At 38.4% G+C, this 21,918-nt stretch overlaps 1 protein-coding gene across 1 annotated transcript in view; it reads right to left on the bottom strand.

The window, feature by feature from the left end:
• The window catches only part of LOC125121899 (A disintegrin and metallopeptidase domain 3-like), an 81,822-nt gene extending 60,436 nt beyond the window's left edge, over positions 1-21,386 (bottom strand). The window contains exons 1-4 of the mRNA XM_047770207.1: positions 21,250-21,386; positions 20,630-20,712; positions 11,797-11,852; positions 4,604-4,682 (exon numbers count right to left, since the gene is read on the bottom strand). Coding sequence (XP_047626163.1) covers positions 4,604-4,682; positions 11,797-11,852; positions 20,630-20,712; positions 21,250-21,307 — 276 coding nt within the window. The 5' untranslated portion in view covers positions 21,308-21,386. The remainder of the gene's footprint in view (positions 1-4,603; positions 4,683-11,796; positions 11,853-20,629; positions 20,713-21,249) is intronic.
• Between the last annotated feature and the right edge of the window lie 532 nt (positions 21,387-21,918).

Here is a 21,918-nt window from a genome sequence, read left to right as displayed (position 1 = left end):
CATCCTTAGTTCAAACTCTCCTCTCCATGGACTTTTACAACATTAGTCTTCCCAGTGATGCTTTTTCAGTGAATATTTCCTTCTCTTCCCTTAGAGGCCTAGTAATATCTAGAATCAGTCTTGTTCCTTTGTTAATCCCATGCCATGAAAACTTTGGTGTCATCATACTATTGTTTAGGAATGTGTTCATGTGTCATTAGCCCCCAGACACACAGCTCCATCAGTAACCATGCACTCATCTCAATACTAGGCTTGCCTCCTATCTCCCACCCACTGACAGTGGCAGAGCATACCATGCTCCAGGCCAAGCAACAGCAGCAACCACATGTGCCTGTACTGGTGCCAGCAAAATATGCCACAAGTCTTCACAAAGATGTAGAGTGTGAAACCAGGTCCCGACTCTTTACCCTGAAGCAGAGAGCATTCCAGTCTCTGTACCCCCTGGCCTTGCACCCAGTAGGAGCAAATGATCCTCAATAACTTAGGGGTATTAGTAAGTCCCAATACCCCTAACTTGAAGCAGCAAAAAGCAGCCTATATAGGAACTTTTCTCACCCAGGGGCCCTATCAGAGACAGAGCGAGAAGCATATTGATATCCAATGGGTCTTTCATCACCCAACATCACCTACCAATACAAGGTGGCTCAGGAAAAGAAACTTTTACTGCCATAGGCTGCACTGGCAGAGATCCAATGAGCTCCAGCAGAGCCAGGAGAATAAAGCACAAGAGAATAACACTAAAAGCACAACAAAGCTAAATTCTCACAAGAAGAACAGACCACACGAAATCTGAACTTACATCTGGGTGACTTCCTTCAACAATGTCAAGGACTCACATGAAAACTACACACTACACCAAGAACCAAAAACATGACAACAAAATGAGAAAAGGCAACCAGACGATGCCAACATTTGAGATGAGCCATTTGTTGGAACTATTGGATGGATTTTAAGGCAGCTGTGATAATATCACCTCAGTGAACAATTGCAAATTATCCTAAAAAAAATAGAAAGAAGAGAAAATCTAAGAAAAGGAACAGAAACCATTAAAAAGAACAAGTAATATATATTAAAGCTGAAAAACACAATAAACAAACACTCAAAACAAAAATTCCCTAGAAATGGTGAACTTCCTCAACATTATAAAGAATATATTAAAAAACAAAACAAAAACAAAAATGGCAGCTAACATTTCCCTTAGTGGTGAATGACTGAATATTTTTTTCTTTATAGGGGATGAGGAAAATTGTGAGGATGTCTGCCATCAGTATTGTTACTTGATAACATACAAGTAATTGTAGCAAGGCCAGTGAGGCAAAGAAAAGAGGCAACAAGTATACAGATTGAAAAAGAAGAAAAAAGAAGTCCACATTTGTAAAAGACATGACTAATTAAGGAGACATTTTCAAAGGATCCATTAAAAAAAAAACAAAAAACACTGGTATGGAATTAATACGTGCCTTCTGCAAGTTAGTAAGGATCCAAAATCAACACAAACAAGCTGCATTTCCAGATAACAACAACCATATGCAAACTGAAATTAAAATAAAATACCACTTACAAGTGCACCAAAGAAACTGAAATACTTTGGAATAAACTTACAAACATATGCACAGGATCTGAATGCTAAAAATATAAAATGCTAAAGAACAACAGTTTTAAAAAGACAAAACGAATGGAGAGCCTTTCTGCATTCATGGATTGGAAAAATCAACAGAATAAAGAGAAAGATGTCCATTCTCCCCAAATTGATCTTTTGGTTGAATGATATCAGTCCCAATGCTAGCAAGGTTGTTCATACACATAGGGTAGTTTAGTCTATAATTTACAAGAAAAAGGAAAACATCTAGAATAATGTAAAAATGTTGACAAAGAATAATAAAGTGGGAGGAATCCCTGTAGTCTCCAAAAATGCTGACTAGGCAGGCAAACTGACAGTAGGAGATTGGCAGAAGGATAGACACATAGAAGTCACGCACAGAATAAAGAACCTGGAGTTATATCCACATAAATATGGCCCCCTCACCTGGATTTTTTGATGGCAATGCCAGAGCAGCTCAATTGCACAAAGAACAGCCATTTTTAGAAACAGTTTTGGAACAATTACACAGCCCTAGTCAAAGGGATAAATGCTGATCCAAGTATCACACTTTATACAAGATCGTCTCAAGTGAACACACCATGACATGTAAATAAAACCGTAAGATTTAGGGCAAGAAAACACATGCCATCTTCAGGAATTCTAGAACTACACAGATTTCTTAGGTTTGATAGCCAAATTACCATTCCTAAAAGGGAAAGATGATAGATCAGCTCTGATTAAAATTTTTAAATTCTCACCAATGAGAGACCTTATAATGACGACGAAAGGACAAATTACAAACTGGGACAAAATATGTGCAAACCTCATCTGGCAAAGGACTTAGAATATATGAACTGCTCAGGAAACAGCATGGAAGGAAACAACCAATCCAACTAGAAAACAGGTAAAAGACATTAACAGATACTTCACAAAAGGAGACAAGTACATGAAACTCTATTCAACATCATTAGTCATCACAGAAATGTGGGTCAAAATGACACGAGATAAATTTCACATCTATCATAATGGCTAAAATTCAATTTTAAATTTAAATGCCAAAACAATGGCAATATGTAGATAGTCTTTTATCTCTCATGTATTGCCAGTAGAAAGTTCACAAGGGTACGGCCACTCTGGAAAAATCAATTGGGAATCTCTTTCAAAAACAAATATACGTTCACCATATGATCTGGCAATGATATTCCTGGGCATGTATTCCAGGGAAATTAAAAAAAAAAAATCACTGCCACACAACGAACTGCACATGAATGTTCACAGAAGCATTATTTTCAATCCCTAAAGACTGCAAAGAGCCCAAATCTCTCTCAATTGGCGAAGTGGGAGAATAACTAAACCTGGTGTTTCTGTGTGAGAGAGTGGTTGTTTAGGAATCCAAGGTTTAAGAATCGATTTCATGCGATTGAGATATTCTCTTCTCTCAATTTTGATAAGTTGTACTTTTCCAGGAAGTTGTCCATTTCACCTAAATCATCAAATTTATTGGCATAAAGCTCTGATAATACTCCAAAATGTCATTTTATTTTCTGTATGACTAGAAATATCTCCTTTCACCCCTATATTGGTTGGGTTTGCTTTTGATCTAAACAAGTCTTACCAGGGGTTATTGATTGTATTAGTCCCAAATAACTAAATTCAGAGCTTCACTTGTGCCATTCTTTTTCCTTTCTCTATCTCTTGGATTTCTGAACTGACCGCATTATTGCCTTCCTTGACTAGGTTTTAACCTTTTAGAGAGTATCTCAGTTTGAACTGGAAAACACAAAAGTAAGGGTCAAGCTCCTTCATCCTCTCCTTGCCAGGTTTTAGGCTCTGAAGTAGAGAATGGGGTGGTAAGAGCATCTCTTACTCTGGAACTTGATCTTTCCTCCTAAAGCTGAGCCTTTCCATCTCAGGTGAATGCCTGGGGTTTTAGCAGGGCCACTCGACCCTGCCTAGGCTGAAAATCCAACATCTCCCAGCACTCATTCATCTTTAGTATTATCTCCACCTGACACTCTACCTTTAAGTAGACTCTTAATCTCCGCATATGCAGCCTAATCCTTAGTCAAGGAAACAAGGATGATTCCTCTCCCCTGAAAAAAACCTGCATCCCATAGCCCCTCTTTATCTCTGGTCCTATGTCCTGCAAGTTCCAACTGCTTCAGCAGCCTTGAAATCCAAATGCTTAGAGAGGCCTGCTTGGTTCCACCCTTGGGCTACAGTTCAGACATATTATATCCCAGCCAGAGGGCTCGGTTCAATGTGAGACTCGCTTTCTTTCTGTAAGAGAGAAAATCCTGATTTGGTTTTTAATTGTCAAGTGCCTGAAAACAAGTGCCTCACAGATTCTGTCCGGCTTTCTTCTTGTGGAAGATGAGAAAGACAAATATACCTGCTACCATATTAGAAATTTCATTCTCTCCCAATGGCAACATCACAACAGAATCAGGCCAGTCACTCATATTTGCCTCTTCCCAATCACCTATTCTGGCAAACTAAGTGTCTGACACTAAAGCTAACTTTCTCACATATTTTGACTGTTTCTTGACTCCTCTCTGCATTTTGGAATAGAATTCAAATTCTTGTGTTTCCCATGTAAGCCTGTTTAGATTCTGTAGCCAATATGCTTTTGCAAGTTCACTTTCCTGTGCTCTTTCTATGAAGGGGTTCCCCCTGTTCCTTCCACTGCTCAGGTCCTATGGTACTGCCATTAACATCTCTCCCTGTGTTTAGTGGCTTCTTAGCTCCTTTTCCCGCTTTTTTTTTCCCCTTCTCAAACTCTTACTAATACTTCCAGATGTTTATATGACCTTTTCAGGTAACTGATTCCTGAGTTCTCAGTTTAAAAAGTAGTTATTCTATTCAACATGCTTTCATAGCAACTGCCACATTATATTGGGGTTTGTGATCAATCTGTTTGCCCAATAATTCTGTGCAGTATAAAACATTATTCTTCTTCCCACCAATGGCCTCCTTCACCCCAGAAAAGTATCAATCTACACAACATAAAGTAAAACTTACCTTTATAAATGAAGAATCTGGATACAGTACCCCTGACTTGTTGTATGAATATACCAGGAAATTAGAGTCTAAAAATGACCTAATCAACCAAAATAAGAATACTTCACATAAGAACAGCATTAGCAAAAGTAACTTACAGAATCATGAGATTAAGCAAATTTACTTCCCATTTGATAAACTCAAATATGCAAAAGTTTATTGGGTTTTTTTCTCGATTATCAAGCTTTCTTTCTGATAGCATAGTATGTACAGGAGAGAAAATAATAACCAGGATAACCAAATACCAGTGTGGTCACCGTCATGACACAGACTAATGTCTAGTATGTTCAAGTCTTCCAGATTCCCACAGCAAAGTTTTCTTGTATATTCAGCCATCAATACGTCTCATGGCATAAATCTGTTAAAGTTTGCTAACAAATAGCCATGGATCGATAAACAAAAAAAGTGATTATTTTATTAATTTGTTTTCATGAAGTTACACTGTGTTTATAAAAAACAAGCAAAGAAACAAAAACCCTCCAAATTCCCAGGGTCTTAAAATGATAACGAATGTTTTTCACAAGGTTACTGCAGGTTCAGCTCCATACTGCCTCCATTCTGGGACCTAGGCAAAGGCATGGTCCCTTCATGAAATAGGCTTTTTTTCATAGCAGGAGGAGGAAAATTGTAGAAGAGAGTTCTTAAAACCTTTGCTTAAACGTGGGATTCTAGGGTTTTGCCCAAATTTCCTAACTTAAGTTACTTCCGTGGAAAACCTGATATAAACATATGAAGCTCTATTCTTCTTACAAAATAGATGGTGATTATCATGGAACAATCTAACACTGTTATTTATTATAGGGATGAGACAGGATGGGACCTGGGACCTGGGACCCTTGGCTGCCGTGCTTGCAACTGGACAAATGTCTCCTGGAGGAACAGAATACAAAGGAAAGCAAAACCCTGCATACATGAGCAGTCTGGGCAATTATGAACAATAAGATACAAAAAGGTCACAAACCAACTGCTACTTCTAAGGTGCCAGGAGCAAAAGCAGGGGACTGTGCATGATCCCTGAACACAGCACCACCAAGGGGGTGGGTGGACCACCTATCCACCCCCACTTTCACTACACTGAAGGAACCAGCCTGCCCTCCTTGTAGAGGGAGCAAGGGAACTGGCACTTGGTCTCGCCCACTCCTGCCTTAGCACCAGTCCCAGTGAAGTCTTGCTTGAATGCCTCCTCTGACCACTTACCAATTTCTATTGATTAAAGAGCCCAAGGACCCTAATCCATATCAGTATTAGGGGCTTTCTCAAGGATTCCAAACACTAAGACACATTTGAAGACCAGAATGGAAGTGAAACTAGAGCATTAACAAAGTATGCTTTTCACCACTGCTTTCCTTTTCATATCTCCTCTCACTATTTTTCTCTAGCTATTTTTATTGATGGGTAACTGATTCACAACGCTGTGTTAATTTCAGATGCACAGCAAAGTGATTCAGTTATAGATGTGGATACAGATTAAGTCTTTTTCAGAGCCTTTTATCATACTCTGTGAAGTAAGTCAGAGAAAGACAATATCCTATGAAGTCAATATCATTAATATGTGGAATTTAAGACAAATGATATGAATGAACATATTTACAAAACAGAAATAGACTCACAGACTTAGGAAACAAAAGGGGAAAGGGGGTCAGGGAGGGAGGGATGAATTAGCAGTTTGGGATTAATGGATACACACTACTATAGATAAAATAGATAACAATGACCTACTATATATAGCACAGTGAACTATATTCAATATCTTGCAATAACTTTTTCCTCTCATTCCTGAAAACTCTTCCTTCAATTCAAATAACAAAACTAGACAGCTTTCCAGAGAAAAACTATTTGTCAGTTTATAGTATTCCACATATATTCAAGGAAAAACTCAAGAAATGGACTGAGATGGTTTAGGTGCAAGCATCTAGGACACAAATTCTGGAATAGCGACAGAGCCACATTTTAAGAACTCTAAGCACGTAAATTGAGGTGGTAGAATTTGCATCCAGAAGCAGATCCCAGGAAGAAGTTAGAGGTTAAAAAAAAAAAACCTTAACAGATATTTGACAAGCACTGTTAAAAGAATACAAATTTAGTTTGCAAGTTCATTTTTCTTGGGCCCTTTTCCAAAAGCAGACTTTTTGCTTTACATGAAACAGCAAAACAGTCTGACTTTGTCAATGACATAATGAAAATACAAAGAGAACACTGAAAGAAAAACAACCTTCAATGAAAGGAAAACGGACATCAAAAAGGAAGAGGGCAAAACTTAAACGTTAGATCCTAATGAAGTAGCACTGATTTAAAAAAACCATCTTCATCTCAAGAAAAGCTATAAGCTTTCAAAGCAGACCATTCCAAGGGAAAAAAGGACCCCCTCAAACTGAAATTCAAGAAAGTTCATATTCAATGACTCAATAAATGTAGCAAAGAGAATTTCCTTACTGTGAAGAGAAGTCTAGGCCTAGCCAACAAAGAGAACAAATATTGGTAAAATGCACATCGAAATTAAAGATTTGGGAGTTCCTGACGTGGCTCAGTGGTTAACAAACCCGACTAGCATCCATGAGGACATGGGTTTGATCCCTATCCTCGCTCACCGGGTTAAGGATCTGGCATTGCCATGAGCTGTGGTGTAGGTTGCAGACGAGGCTTGGATCCTGAATTGCTGTGGCTCTGGTGTAGGCAGGCAGCTGCAGCTCTGATTCAACCCCTAGCCTGGGAACTTACATATGCCACAGGTGTGGCCCTAAAAGGCAAAAAAAAAAAAAGACCCCCCCCAAAAAAAAGAAATTAAAATAAAGATTTATAGAAAAAACTATGATGTGGAGGAGAAATAAGACCCAGGATGAAAGCGTAAATTTCCATAGGTTTCCCATAGAAGAAAATGGTGCAGGGATTTAAAACTAAAATAAAAAAATTAAGGGACCTCTGATACGTCAGGAAATATTAATGTAACACACACACACACATAAAACTCACCCACACAAAAACATACTGGATTATTCACTAAATATAGACTATATCAAATTGAAATACTTTATAGAAAATAAATGACTCACAAACTATACACATTGCCAAAATGTTATTCAATTACAAGAACAAAAGAGACATCTGCAGATATGCTCCATCTGCATATTCCACCAGAAGAAAATAATTTGAAACTATTCTAATCAAACAATACCTGTCAGCATAAAGCTGCAATAAAAACAAAAAAGAAAAAGAAAAAGAAAAAAAGAAGCCTTGCTGAAAGTTGGAAAATGCAATTCCGTTAAAGAAACTGAAAGCAGTGGATGTACATTTAAATGGACAAATAATTTTTTTAAATAGTATAGGAATATTATGCTATCACTTCAGGATCTGAGAGACACAAGAGAAGACTCCGAGAACAGAAAATATGAATATAATGATTACATGAAAATTTCATTTTTATAGCAATATTTTTCCAAAACAAAGTAAGAAGACAAGCAATACTCTAGTTGGCATATTTGCAACAAAGAGGAGAGAGCGTGTCAAACAAAATTCCCTACAAATTGATCAGTGGTGACAACAATAACAACAACAACAGAAAAAAAGCAAGATAAAGCCATTGACTGAAAAGAAGTAACTCAAAACAAATGAATACACATTAAAATCCAAAAGTAAAATACCAGAGTTCCCGTCGTGGTTCAGTGGTTAATGAATCCGACTAGGAACCATGAGGTTGCAGGTTCAATCCCTGGCCTTGCTCAGTGGGTTAAGGATCCAGTGTTGCTGTGAGCTGTGGTGTAGGTCACGGATGCAGCTTAGATCCCACATTGCTGTGGCGCTGGTGTGGGCCTGGAGCTAGAGCTCCAATTAGACCCCTAGCCTGGGAACCTCCATATGCCATGGGAGCAGCCCTAGAAAAGACAAAAAAAAAAAAAAGAGTAAAAAACCAAAAGCTTTGGAGAAGCAAATAAATGAGAATGGTCAGTAAACACTGGAAAAGATACTGTGCATTATTAATGATCAGTGAAGTGCATGTGAAAATAACAATGAAATAGCATCTGCTATCTGTTAATTAACTGAGTGAAGATACTCATTTTCTTGAGAATGTAGAAAAGAGAAATGTTTTTAAATTACTGGTGTGAGTAAAAACTGGTGTAAGGCTTTTGAAGAAAAAAATTGTCAGCATATAGCACTTGAGAATTTTCTTATTTATAATCCTCAATTTCACTGATGCCCAAGAAGTCATGGCCAAGGATGTCCACAATACAGCTGTTCATGCTGTAAATGGGGGTGGATAAATAATGAGCTATATTCACTTGATGGCTACATATGCATTCTTCAAAGATGAACTCATTTTGCACACATTTCCATGAATGTATCTCAACAGGTGATATTATGCAAAATGTTTCATAACAAACAACCACAAAACTACAACCACATATGATAAAATAATAAATATCTATTGCCCACACTTCTGGGTCATGTGCGGGTAGCCATGGCAGCTCTGCTAATTGTGGCCAGGCTTGCTCCCTGGTCAGGATTCAGCAGATGGAGAAGTAAACAGGGCACCATGCTGTAATTCATATGCCTTTATTCTCACAGAAGCTAGCCCAAGCATATTTTCATGGGGATGACAGACAAACAAGCTAGAAAGCAGGAAGGCACAAAGGCTTATTAAGTTTCTGTAAGAATTAAGTCAGTTAATAGCTTTCTGGCCAAAGTAAGTGACATGGCCACAAAATGGGCTTAGTAATTTGCAAGCCCCTCCCCAAGGTTAAATGAAAATATGACTCCTCCTGTTCAAAACTATTGAGAATCTCAGGACACCAACAGAAGAGCATTAGACCAAGCACAGGGCCTTTCTAACCTTGGGCCCTTCACACCTCACCCATGAAGTTGGCCTTGAGTAGATAAACTCAGATCCAGGGGCTGAGTGTGAGGTGGTTGGGGAGTTGTGCATGTTCCACCTCTTGATGCAAGGAACAAAAGTTATATGGCAAAGAGTGAAGATACAGAGAAAGGTAAAGACCTGGGGTCACACTTGGGCTTCATCCTCTTAAGGTCCATCTTTACTACCCTTCTGATCTACCATAATAAAGTACGTAATGGAATGTCTAGTATTGCGCCATTTATGTCTCTTTAAAGGAATCCACAAGATACTATGATTTGCAATGATCTTTAGACATACAGATGAATGAAGCTAAAAATATGACAGAAGAATATGTGTCTATATCATAATTGTAGTTAGCACTGGGGAGTGAGAAGACTGAAGAGGCATGGGCATAGGAAAAACAGACTTCACTGTTGTGGCCATGTACACATTTTTTTTTTTTAACATATAGGAACAATGTTTATGTGTCCAACATTCATGGTAAGAATCTGTTTCTATTATTCTCACAATTTTTCTTTTTAATTTTTTTTTCATTCTTAGAAAAAAAAGCAATAGAAAAAAGGAGAGTGCTAATATAAACCACGGACCAAGGAATGATGTATCAATGTAGGATCATCAATTAAAGCAAATATATCACACTGGTGTGGAATGTTAATAATGGGGGAAGCTGTGCATGTGTGGAGGTTGAGGATATATGGGAAGTTTCTGTGCCTTCCACTCAATTTTACTTGGAACCTACAACTGTTCTAAAAAACAAAGTACATCCAAACGCTCATAAATAATAATAAAAAAACTACATGAATAGGCAAACCACATATAGGAAAACGCATGGCCAGAAATGTTTAGAGAAATCACTTAGGGGGAGTTCCCATCGTGGCTCAGTGGTTAACGAATCCGGCTAGGAACTATGCGGTTGCCAGTTCGATCCCTGGCCTTGCTCAGTTTGTTAAGGATCCAGCGTTGCTGTGAGCTGTGGTGTAGGTTGCAGACTCAGCTTGGATCCCGAGTTGCTGTGGCTCTGTCGTAGGCCAGCGGCTACAGCTCCAGTTAGATACCTAGCCTGGGAACCTCCATATGCCGAGAAAGCAGCCCAAGAAATGGCAAAAAGACAAAAAAAAACCAAACAAACAAAAAAAAGAAATCATTTAGGGAAATACAACCTGACCTTAAGATGGGGTATATTTTAGCAAATCACGTATGCTCTTGGAAATCTAAGCTGCGGCTGCCTTTTCAGACAGTAACTGGCCATATCTCTCCAAATCTTGACAAGTTACAGGATGTGAGCAATAAAGAATGCCTACCATAGAGGTGGTTATAAAAATTAAATGAGTTACTACATGCAAATGGTCTGCAAAATGGTATCTGCTCAATAAATGTCAGTTATTTTTGTTGTTTTCATCATCGTCATCATCGCCTACTCTTATTAGCATTCATCTTCTTGATCCAGACACCCACTTATTGACATTAAGTCTGTGAAACAGAATCTCTGTTATGTAAGAATACAGATAAGGATGTTTATTCCAGGAGTCTATAGTAACAATCCCTGGAAATAGCCCATCACCTATCAATATTACATACTATGGGATATTACCTACCAATACTACATACGATGGGACCTCATCTGGTAAAAATGGGTAAAAATACATACACATAGATTAAGCATGTAAATATCATCACTAAACAAGACCTGACACTTGCAGAACTCTATTTCCATTAGTGTCAAAAAAAAAAAAAAGAAAAAGAAAAGAAAGAAAGAAAGAAAAAGGTTTTTTTTGGTAAGGTTCTACATGTTGGACTTGAGATAAAGATAAAATTTTGAACAGAAAATCATTGACTGATACACACAGGTTATTGATATTGGTTTCTTCACAGAGTGAAAGTGGGAGAGATTAAAAATATATACTAGCAAAATGAGACAAAACTACAGTGTAATATCAAGTAAAATGCTTAAATCATGTTAGTATGTAAAACATCAACGAAATTCATCATAGACAAATAAAATTATTCCCTTAAGTGTGGCAATTGTAAATATATTTTAAGAAGTTACACAAAATGATTTTACTTTCTGATATACTTTAATATTGACATCATCAATTTAGAATTTAGTCTGAATGATAGATTTATTCTAAAGATAAAGACCCAAAATTCTAGTCAGACACGAATCACAAAGAAGACTTACAATGTTAAATAAATATAATATCCAAACACTGGAATATTTAGGCTCTAAACCTGGGCTCAATTTAAGGTAGTGATTGTAAAAATTTAAGACACTGAAAACAACTGTATGAAAAGAATGGCCACTTACTGTTTTTCAAGATGGAGAGTGAACGTTTTCCTGTTAATTTTGATGTCATAAGTGACCTAGAGCAAAGTATTTGGAGAGAAATTAATTACATACTTCAAATTCTTAAGGTCAAAAGCCCCAATTTCTTAAAATGCATGTATTCATCCATAAAACATAGATTGTATCATGAGTCTATCAAAATTTTAAAAGACAGATATAGATAGATAGATGATTATAGGACTGTTCAATCTTGGAATTGTGACAGAAATAATCATAATTAAACTTAAATAAAATTAAGGGGACTCTAAATCTATTTCAAAGTAAGAGCATTTTGTCATTAGCAGTTAAGTATCAATCAATTTGTAATTTAAAATGGTTACATTTAGAAATGTTGAGTAATCTTAGAAGAAACTTGCATTATATTACCTTTTGCAGTTTCTAGAACAAATACCTCGAAAATTAAATTATACAGAGCAAGTCCCTGTTTTAATATTCAAGAAGTACCCCCTAGCTGGGAGTGTGACATGCAGTCTTCCCCTCCCCATCTTCTAGGACCAGGGAACTAAAGAAGGTCACCTCACACCAAGATACAGTTTTGCTGTGACAGCCCCCGTTTCATGAGAAGTCCCTTCACTCCAACTCCAGGTATTCTGATGGACCATGTCAGCTTCACACCTTGTTGAGCTTCAGTTCAGTCTCCCTCTTCCCACTGGCTTCTCTCTCTCCCTACCACAGGAGCTCATTCCAAGGACAGATCCTAAGAACCTATCTTCACAGGAATCTTCTCAGAGATTGAATCCCAAAGAATTCAATTGGTGATATCATCATGAAACATATGCCTTCTTTAAGCATGTGGTTAATTCTGGAAAACATTCTGCATGGGCAAAGAACATGACTTTCATCATTGTGTGCAGTTTTCTGCATATGGCCTTTTAAATCTTCTTGTTTTCAATCTTCTATAACCGTACGGCTAGTGAAAAAAAGGTGTGTTGGCATCCCCCCAAATTACTGGGACATTGTTTCTTTCTCCTTGGAATCCATACTTTCTGGCCTTACGTATTTTGGAGCCTTTTTGTTGGGTGCAAATAGACTTGGTACAGTGATAGCTTCATGGTAACTTGGTCACTTTATCAAGAATAAGGTGTCTTTTATCCTAAAATTGCTTCTGACTTTAAATTCTACTTTAGTATTCGTATGATTGCAACAGTTTATGTTTGATATGTTCACTTTATTTTTAACTCTTGATCCATTTTTATTTAACAAGAAGGGTTTTTCAAACTTCTTTTCAAATTCCTATTAAATTTAGAGAAGCATTCTGAAGGATAGAACAAGCTGTGATTTCTTGGGATTTATTAGTATAAAGATGTCCCTAAATCTTATTTATTTTGTGGTGGGTTTCATAACTATATTTGTAGACAAACAAGTACCACTGTTTTCGTGTCCCTACTTCATCCTATTTGCAGAATAAATTTTTGTGTGAGGATAAATCTGCATATTTTGTCTTCTGCAGTCTGCATATCAGGTAATAGCAGCATGACAATATATACAGTTAATCAAGGCAAAAAAATTTATTGTCCTATATTTCTTTCTCTCTCTCTCTTTTTTCTTTTTAGGGCTCCACTCACGGCATATGGGGGTTCACAGGCTAGGGATTGAATCTGAGCTACAGCTGCCAGCCACAGCCACAACAACAAGAGATCTGAGCCACATTTGCAACCAACACCACAGCTCAAGGCAACACAGGATCCTTAACCCACTGAGCGAGGCCAGGGACTGAACCTGCCTCCTCATGGATCCTAGTCGGGTTCGTTAACAGCTGAGCCATGAAGGGAACTCCCTGCCCTGTATTTCTTTTATCTTGATTTTTTTAATGCTGCAAATAATCAAATACAATTACAATTAAGAGGCACACTATACTATTACTCTGACCCTAGAATGAATGCCGTAAATAATTTAAACTGTAAGTATGATATTTGCTGTAGTCTGCTTTTGCTGGTGATGTTGTTGTTGCATAGATCCATTTAAATCACACTGAGGCTTGGAGTTCCTGTCGTGGCCCAGAAGAAATGAATCTGACTAGGAACCATGAGGTTGCAGGTTCTAAAGTGAAGTATTGGGTGTGAATTTGGCGAGTACATGTGTGTGTGTAAATGTGTGAGTGATTTTCTGTAACATAGCGATTTTCTGTAACACTCTTCCTGGATACATGCACTTACTTCTAAAACATGTGGTTAATTTAATCATTTTTTTCCCTCATATTAAGACAGTCTTCGGGGAGTTCTTGTTGTGACTCAGAGGGTTAAGAACCTGACTAGTATCCATGAGGATATGGGTTGGATCCCCCAGCCCTGCTCAGCAAGTTAAAGATCTGGCATTGCTACAAACTGCAGCCTAGGTCACAGATGCAGCTCGGATCCAGATGCAGCCATGCAAAGAAAAAAAAAGAAAAGACAGCCTTCCACAAAGAGGAAACCTACTTGGTCATAATAGTTTACACTTATTCGTATTTTCGCTTTTTACATATCCTTTGTCGGTGCCAATTTTTTCTCATCATAACTTATTTGTCCTCTATATATCAAGTTACATGTACTCTTAACATGATATAAAATGCTGTAAAAAATTAGGTAACTTTCATATTCTATTTATTCTCTGTTGTAATCTCTGAAAGATACCTATCCTCTTTCCTTGAATACTGTCTAAAACCTTAGCATCATTTGACTAGCAGACTGTTGTCAACCACTTATCTGACGCCTTTAAATACTTTTATGATTTTGAGCTTTATTTATAACCAGCTATTGATGGGAGAGACTAATATCAAGAATGGCAGACTTAAAGCAAACCATATCAATAATTACAGAAAAGGAACATGACAAATTCAATACCCATTTCTTGTGTTCTACATAGGTCAATTAAAGCCAAGGTGACTGTCAATATTTTAAGCCCTCTGTAGCCCTGATGATTTTTTTTTTAGTTTTTTGCTTTGGAAATGTTTTTATTTACTGAGAGAAGAGTTTTTAAATCTCTGCTTGTAATTTTGAATTTGTCTACCATTTTTTACTCCTATAAATTCTTGATTCATGGTTTTTGATGCAGTGCCTTATGAGGTGCCAATATGGCTAGCATTATTATGTCTATTAGTAAATTAAGTTATTGACCCTTTCAAGATGTCACTGTTTATTCAGGTAAAATCCTCGTTCCGCAGTTTACATTGTCTTGTAATCAATGTATCCAATCTAGCTGCTTTTTGATTTGAATTTTAATGAAATCTAGTTGTCCATTCTTTAATTTTTCATCCACTTGCGCCTTTTTTATTTGAAAGGCATTTCTTGGAGTCAGCATTCGTATCTTCACCCAATTTGACAATCTCTGAATTTATTTGCAAAGTTCACACCAACTATTTTTAATGAAATGTATTATTTAATCATACAAGATTACTTTGCTGCTGTTTGGTTTGGGGATAGTTTATCTGTTCTTTCCTCATTTTTTTCCCCATTTATTGGAGCTTTTGTTTGGAATTAGATATATCAATATCAACTTACGGTTTTAATATCAACACACCCATGCGCACATATGTGCACATACAACCTACATCAGTGTTTCTATGTGTATGCACTCATATTTTCTGGCTTGGACCACTGAATTATATACCAGAAGCAACACTCCACTAGCAATTAGGACACCAAGCATGCAAAGAATGGATTCTAAACACCATCCTTCACTTTTCCAGGAATAAGAAACAGGCCCTTTAATTGAAAAAATAGGTGAAATCCAATCAACAAGGTAGACTGGCATAGTGAAAAAGAAAAATGGAAAGAATTGAAAAATGGAACAGAAATAAATTATTTTTCTGACTTTAAAGTTCCAACTTTTTCTTTGGCTTGTTAATTTTTGAGGGTTACAAATGATGATCCTATACCACCCTCAGAATGGGACTCCTTTTTTTGTTTGTAGTTTCTTCATTCTTGTTCATTATTTATCATTTAATATCTGTTCTGATTTATTCATCAACCCATGGACTATGTACATAAGTATACTTTCAAACTCTCAAATACATTTTTTAGTCTTTCTGTTGAGTTTTAGTTTAGCTGTATTTATTTTATTTTTGTCTTTTGGTCCTTTTACGGCCGCACCTGCGGCATATGGAGGTTCCCAGGCTAGGGGTCTTATCGGAGCTGTAGCCACTGGCCTATGCCAGAGCCACAGCCACACCAGATGCAAGCCGCATCTGCCACCTACACCACTGCTCACGGCAACGCCAGATCATAACCCACTGAGCAAGGCCAAGGATCGAACCCGCAACCTCAGGGTTCCTAGTCGGATTCGTTTCCACTGTGCCCCCACGGGAACTCCTTAGCTTAGCTGTATTGTTGCCAGTAATGAGTTCTGCACTATATTTCCATTTCCATTATTTTCCTTGCTGTGGTCAATTTGGTTGAAGGAGGTTGTGTATTCTTAAAAAGTATTAGAAGTACTCTTGGAAAGCATGACTTACCATGGAGATAGAGCATAAGTAAAGCTTGTTCAGAAAAGCCCTATGTATTTCTGGGGACACCAACGAGTCTGGTGTTTCTGATTCTTGGCTAAGATAATGGCAGTGAGATTTACCACGTACCACTCAGACACATACAACCACCCCTGGCCAAGGTTAGCTCCTTACCTTGTTTTCCTAACTAGTTTGACAAGGCTGGCCTGGCTACTTAAAGTGTCGCTGAAAATTTTGTTACGAGCTCTCCGAAAGTCAAAATTTCTCCCGTAAATCTTGTTACTAGAAGCCAGGAACTCAGCATGTTCTAGGAGCCCAGAAACTGGGTTCATGGGGAGCCAGCTCATTGTGCAGGCTTCCTGGATATCCTGATATTTACCTGAATTCTCTTACTCTTGCTGTGCCACATGGTCCATCATTAAATAAAAGCCTCATGTGTGATATCCTATAGAGTCTAGTGAGCCTTTCCAAAGAGCAGAAAGGGGAACACAATATATAAGCTTTATCAGTCAGGTTGATTTTTTCCACTGATAAAATGTTTACCTTCATGGTTCAAACTTTCTTTATCGCTATGATGACTTGTATGATTTGTCAACCAACATTTGAGAAAGAAAACTTTTTTAAGATTTCTCTCTGGAAATGGATTTGAAAATGCCTCCCTGTAGTACTATCAGTTATTTGACATATGCTGAGGATATTTTAATTGTTCTATGTTCCTTCTGATCTGAACATTTTATTAAGTAACACTGCAGATCTCATAGTGTTGGGTGTGTGTGTATGCGTGCATTTACTAAATGCTGTCTTTTTCTTGCTGCTATCATGGATACTCGTATTTTCTTTTCATAGCACTTTCTCAGTGTACATTATACTCTCCTAAACATTGCAACATCTTCAGATATTCATTTTGGGGGTATAATAACATTTATAAATCCATAATCACCGGTTTTTGTTGGTGCCACACAGTGAGACAGTCATAAGGAGACCATTCAGTCTCCAAAACCTGCTTCAACCTCTAGCAGTTTTCCAGTTGACAGCTGTTGACATTCCTCTCAGACCACACCACTAAGGTTCCAATCACTGGATTCCCATCCCATCCCTGTCTGTCTTTATACCAACACTTCTTCCTTCTTGAAAAAACCAAGTGTCCTGTCCAAAGCTGCTAACTCTTATTAGAAGTCAAAATCAGGAAGGAACTGACGACTAAAAAAGTGATTCAAAGAGTCAACATATATAAAGGTATCTCTTGTTAAGGCTTTCCCCCAAAATACCAATTAAATGTCAAGCATTAATTATGAATGATGTTCACAAAAAGCAAAGATGAGAAGACTGAAGCCAGCCTGGAAAGGCCTCAGGAAGATATGCATCACTACACTTTATTCATGGGAGTCAGATGTGATGCAACATTTCCAGCAGATCTTTTGCAATATTTATCAGTGTTTATTTGTTTTGTTTTGTTTTGTTTTGTTTTTGTTTTGTTTTACAATGGCTTGCCTGCTGATCCTCTTGAGCTGCCTATTGAGGAGCATTTATGAAACTATCCAATGTCTAAAATTTGAAACATTCCACAATGTAACATCCATATAAGGAGATATCATGCAGTGAGGAAAAATAATGACAGAGCTGTATTTAATTACCGTGAAAAGTCAATCATAACTTTACAAATAAATGAAAGAGACAAACAATGCTCATAGGTGATCATTAAAAATATATGTGCATGTTCTACTTTCATTCTACTGCATGTAGCTGTCCAGTTTTCCCAGCACCACTTATTGAAGAGAATGCCTTTTCTCCATTGTATATTCTTGCCCCCTTTGACAGAGGCTAATTGGCCATAGGTGCTTGGGTTTATTTCTATCCCATTCCACTTATCATTTCTGGTTTTTTGTTTGTTTGTTTTTGTTTTATGTTTTGCTAGCATCATATTGTTTTGATGACTGTAGCTTTGTAGTATAGTATGAAGTCAGGGAGCCTGATTCCTCCAGCTCCACTTTTCTCTCTCAGGATTGCTTTGCCTATTCAGGGTCTTGCATGTTCCCATACAAATTTAAAATGTTTTTGAACTAGTTCTGTGAAAAATGTCATTGGTAATCTGATAGGGATTGCCTTGAAGCTGTAGTTTCCCTTGGGTAGTATCCTCATTTTGACAATATAAACTCAAAATGAATTAAAGACCTAAATGAAAGAATGGGTACTATAAAACTCTTGAATGAAAACATAGGCCAAACAATCTCTGACATAAACTGCAGCAATATCTTCTCAGATCCACTTCCTAGAGAATGACAATAAAAACAAAAATAAACAAATGGGACTTCATTAAACTTAAAAAGTTTTTGCACAGCAAAGGAAACCATAAACAAGAAGACAACCCACAGCATGGGAGAAAATATTTGTCAATGAAGCAACTGATAAGGGATTAATCTCCAAAATATACAACCACCTTCTGCAGCTCAGTATCAAACAAACAAACAACCCAATTTAAAAAATGAAGGAGTTTCTGTCGTGGCTCAGCAGGTGAAGAACGCGACTACTATCCATGAGGATGGGAGTTCAATCCCCAGCCTTGCTCAGTGGGTTAGAGGATCCAACGCTGCCGTGAACTGTGGTGTAGGTTGCAGACATGGTTGGGATCTGGCATTGCTGTGGCTGTGGCATAGGCTGGCACTGCAGCTCTGATTTGACCCCTAGGCTGGGAACTTTCATATGCCACAGCTGTGGCCCTTAAAAAAAAAATGGGCAAAAGATCTAAATAGGTATTTCTCCAAAGACATACAGACAGCTAAAAAACACATGAAAAGATGCTCAACACCACTGATTATTAGAGAAATGCAAATCAAAACTACTATGAGGTACCACCTTACACCAGCCAGAATGGCTATCAACAAAAAGTCCACAAATAATAAATACTGGAGAGGGTATGGAGAAATGGGAACCCTCTTACACTGTGGTTGGGAATGTAAATTAGTGCAACCACTATGGAAAATAGTACAGATTCCTCAAAAAGCTAAAAATAGAAATGCCATATAACCCAGCAATCCCACCTCTGGGCATCTATCCAGAGAAAACCATAATTCCCCAAAATATATACACCCCAATGTTCATTGCAGCACCATTTACAATAGCCAAGACATGGAAGCAATCTAAATGTCCACCGATAGAGGAATGGATAAAGAAGACGTGGTATATATATACAATGGAATATTGCTCAGCCATAAAATAAAAGAATGAAATAATGCCATTTGCAGCAACATGGATAGACCTGGAAATTATCATTCTAAGTGAAGTTAGTCAGAGAGTGAAAGACAAACATCATATGATATCACCTATATGTGGGATCTAAAAAAAAAAAAAAAGATAAAAATGAACTTATTTGCAGAACAGAAAGAGATTCACAGACTTTGAAAAACTTACTGTTACCAAAGGGGACAGGTGGGGGAGTGGTATGGCAGAGAAGGACTGGGGGCTTGGGATCAGCATATGCACACTGAGGTATGTGGAATGACTGGCCCACAGAGACCTGCTGTAGCACAGAGAACAATCTCCACTATTCTGTGATAATCTCTATGGGAAAAGAATCTGAGACAGAATGGATATGTGTATATGTATGACAGGGTCACTTTGCTGTTCAGCAGAAATCATCACAACCTTGCAAATCAACAATACTTCAATAAAACTTAAGAAAATTAAAAAAAAAAGAAAAGCCAGGCAATTAAAAAAAATATATGTGCATGTGTGTAGGCATATCTCTAAAACTTCACTTCATTCAAATTGACTGCCTTTGGAAAATGAGGTGGACAACAGTTGGACAATGGGGAAATGAGTGTACTTAACAACTCCTTGTACTGTCTAGATTTCATTTTACAAAGTACATGCTTTACAAATTGAATCAGAACAAAAATATTACTTTCATTTTTACCAAGATTTATATATTATATGCATATATACAAGCATGAAGCTATTCTTTATATATTATCATTTTAAAATCACATTACAAGGTGAATGTTAGTATGACCCCACTTGCAAGGAATATATCCTTAAATGTACATCTTTTCTAGAAAAAATAGCAAATATATTAGACTACATATGCCATTGGTGTATATTGGCCACCCATTGGCCAGGAATTCTGGTTAATTTTTTTTTTCTGAGTTGGTGTTTTAAAATTGTTTTGTAATGTTCACCTATTAGTTGAGTAATGAAAACAAAACAAAACATTTGCCCTCCCTCAGACAAAATGGCACTTGAACTCTCATTTAGAACACAAAATTTCATGAAGGGATGATACCCTTCATTCGTTCATGAAGGCATGAATCGATTTGGGTCTTGCGGTCCAGTAAATATAAAACTCTCATATTTCTAAAGTGATTTCTTAATTACATTTGTGTCTGAAGCCCCGCTGTCCTTGGTGTTCGTCCCAATCTTCTGTGGCACTGTGATTTGCAGAAGTGATGTTTCAGAGTCTGCAGTAAGGAAGACAGGTGTTAGTGCGAGCATTCCCTGCTCATGGCAGCATCCTTCCAATTCTCTTACCTGTTACATCAGGTCACTCTTCGACCTTCCAAGCGCCTGAGCCTGTACCCCTGCGCGCACAGACACACACACACTCACTCACTCACCACAAAATCTTCCCGTGCAGGATTCCAGGAAGCGGCTCCCGTGGAAGTGGGAGTGTTATTACCAAACCACCGTCCAGAGTCCCTCAGGGCTGATGATGGACCTCAGCCCTGAGTCGGGGAAGAAAGGCTGTCCCAGGACCCTTTCAGGGCTCCCTCCTTCTCCCACCCGCTAGAAGGCGGGCGCCCCCTCCTGCCGGGCAGGGTCAGGGAGGGAGGGGCAACCATTCCTGGTGTGCACTGAGCCCCTGACCAGCAGGGCCAGTATAGCTCTGAAACAGGGCGGGCTGTGACCCCACCATGGGCCCCCGGCGAAGCCTGGCCTGGGCTTCTGGAGCCAGGAGGGCCACGCCGCCCCGTCCACGCCGAGGGGTCCTCACTTACGATGGCCGGCGGATGTCAGCTGGCTCAGCCCTGAGAGGAGCAGCAGGAAAGGCAGCATTGTGTGGCCGGCCTCGCCACAGGGATGGCCGTTGACTGGAAACTGCAGCAGCCGTCGCGAGGGACCCGGGGCTCTATGGTGGCTGAGCGCACAAGCAGAGCGACAGGGGGCGGGGTTGGTGGAGGTGTGTCTGCAAGTCCGGCCCCGCCCCACCTCCCAGTCCGGAGGCCCCAGCCTCAGACCCCTGGCACTTTCCTGCTTGTGACCGGCACGGGGCTTCGGAGCCTGCTTCCTGCCTAATTCTGCCTACTTGTGCTCTATTTCCAGAAATTTGGTGTTTTTAACGTGCCTCGGGTGACCTAGGTTTTATAAGAGCACTTTCTCCTCTGCGTATAAGCCATTTGCTGGTGGAGTGCTTCGGGGTATTAAGAGTCCACGTCATAATTTTCTGGTGCAATGGCTGAATGTGATGGAGAAAGAAAATAGAAATTCACAATATGTTTATTAGCAGATGGTTGTCTATTTTAACATCTACTGCCAGATGTCTATTTTAAGTTGCAGGTCAAACACACACCACATACACACACCAAGGAACTCAGACACTAAAAAATTCAAAAGACAAAAAAAGGAAAGAAATATCTGAATATATGTAAAGATATTTCATGTTTGTG

The sequence above is a fragment of the Phacochoerus africanus genome, chromosome 3, assembly GCF_016906955.1.
Source record: "Phacochoerus africanus isolate WHEZ1 chromosome 3, ROS_Pafr_v1, whole genome shotgun sequence".
In the NCBI taxonomy this organism is placed as follows: domain Eukaryota; kingdom Metazoa; phylum Chordata; class Mammalia; order Artiodactyla; family Suidae; genus Phacochoerus; species Phacochoerus africanus.
The sequence above is the reverse complement of the archived record's forward strand: the minus strand, read 5'-3'. Positions and strand labels throughout refer to the sequence as shown.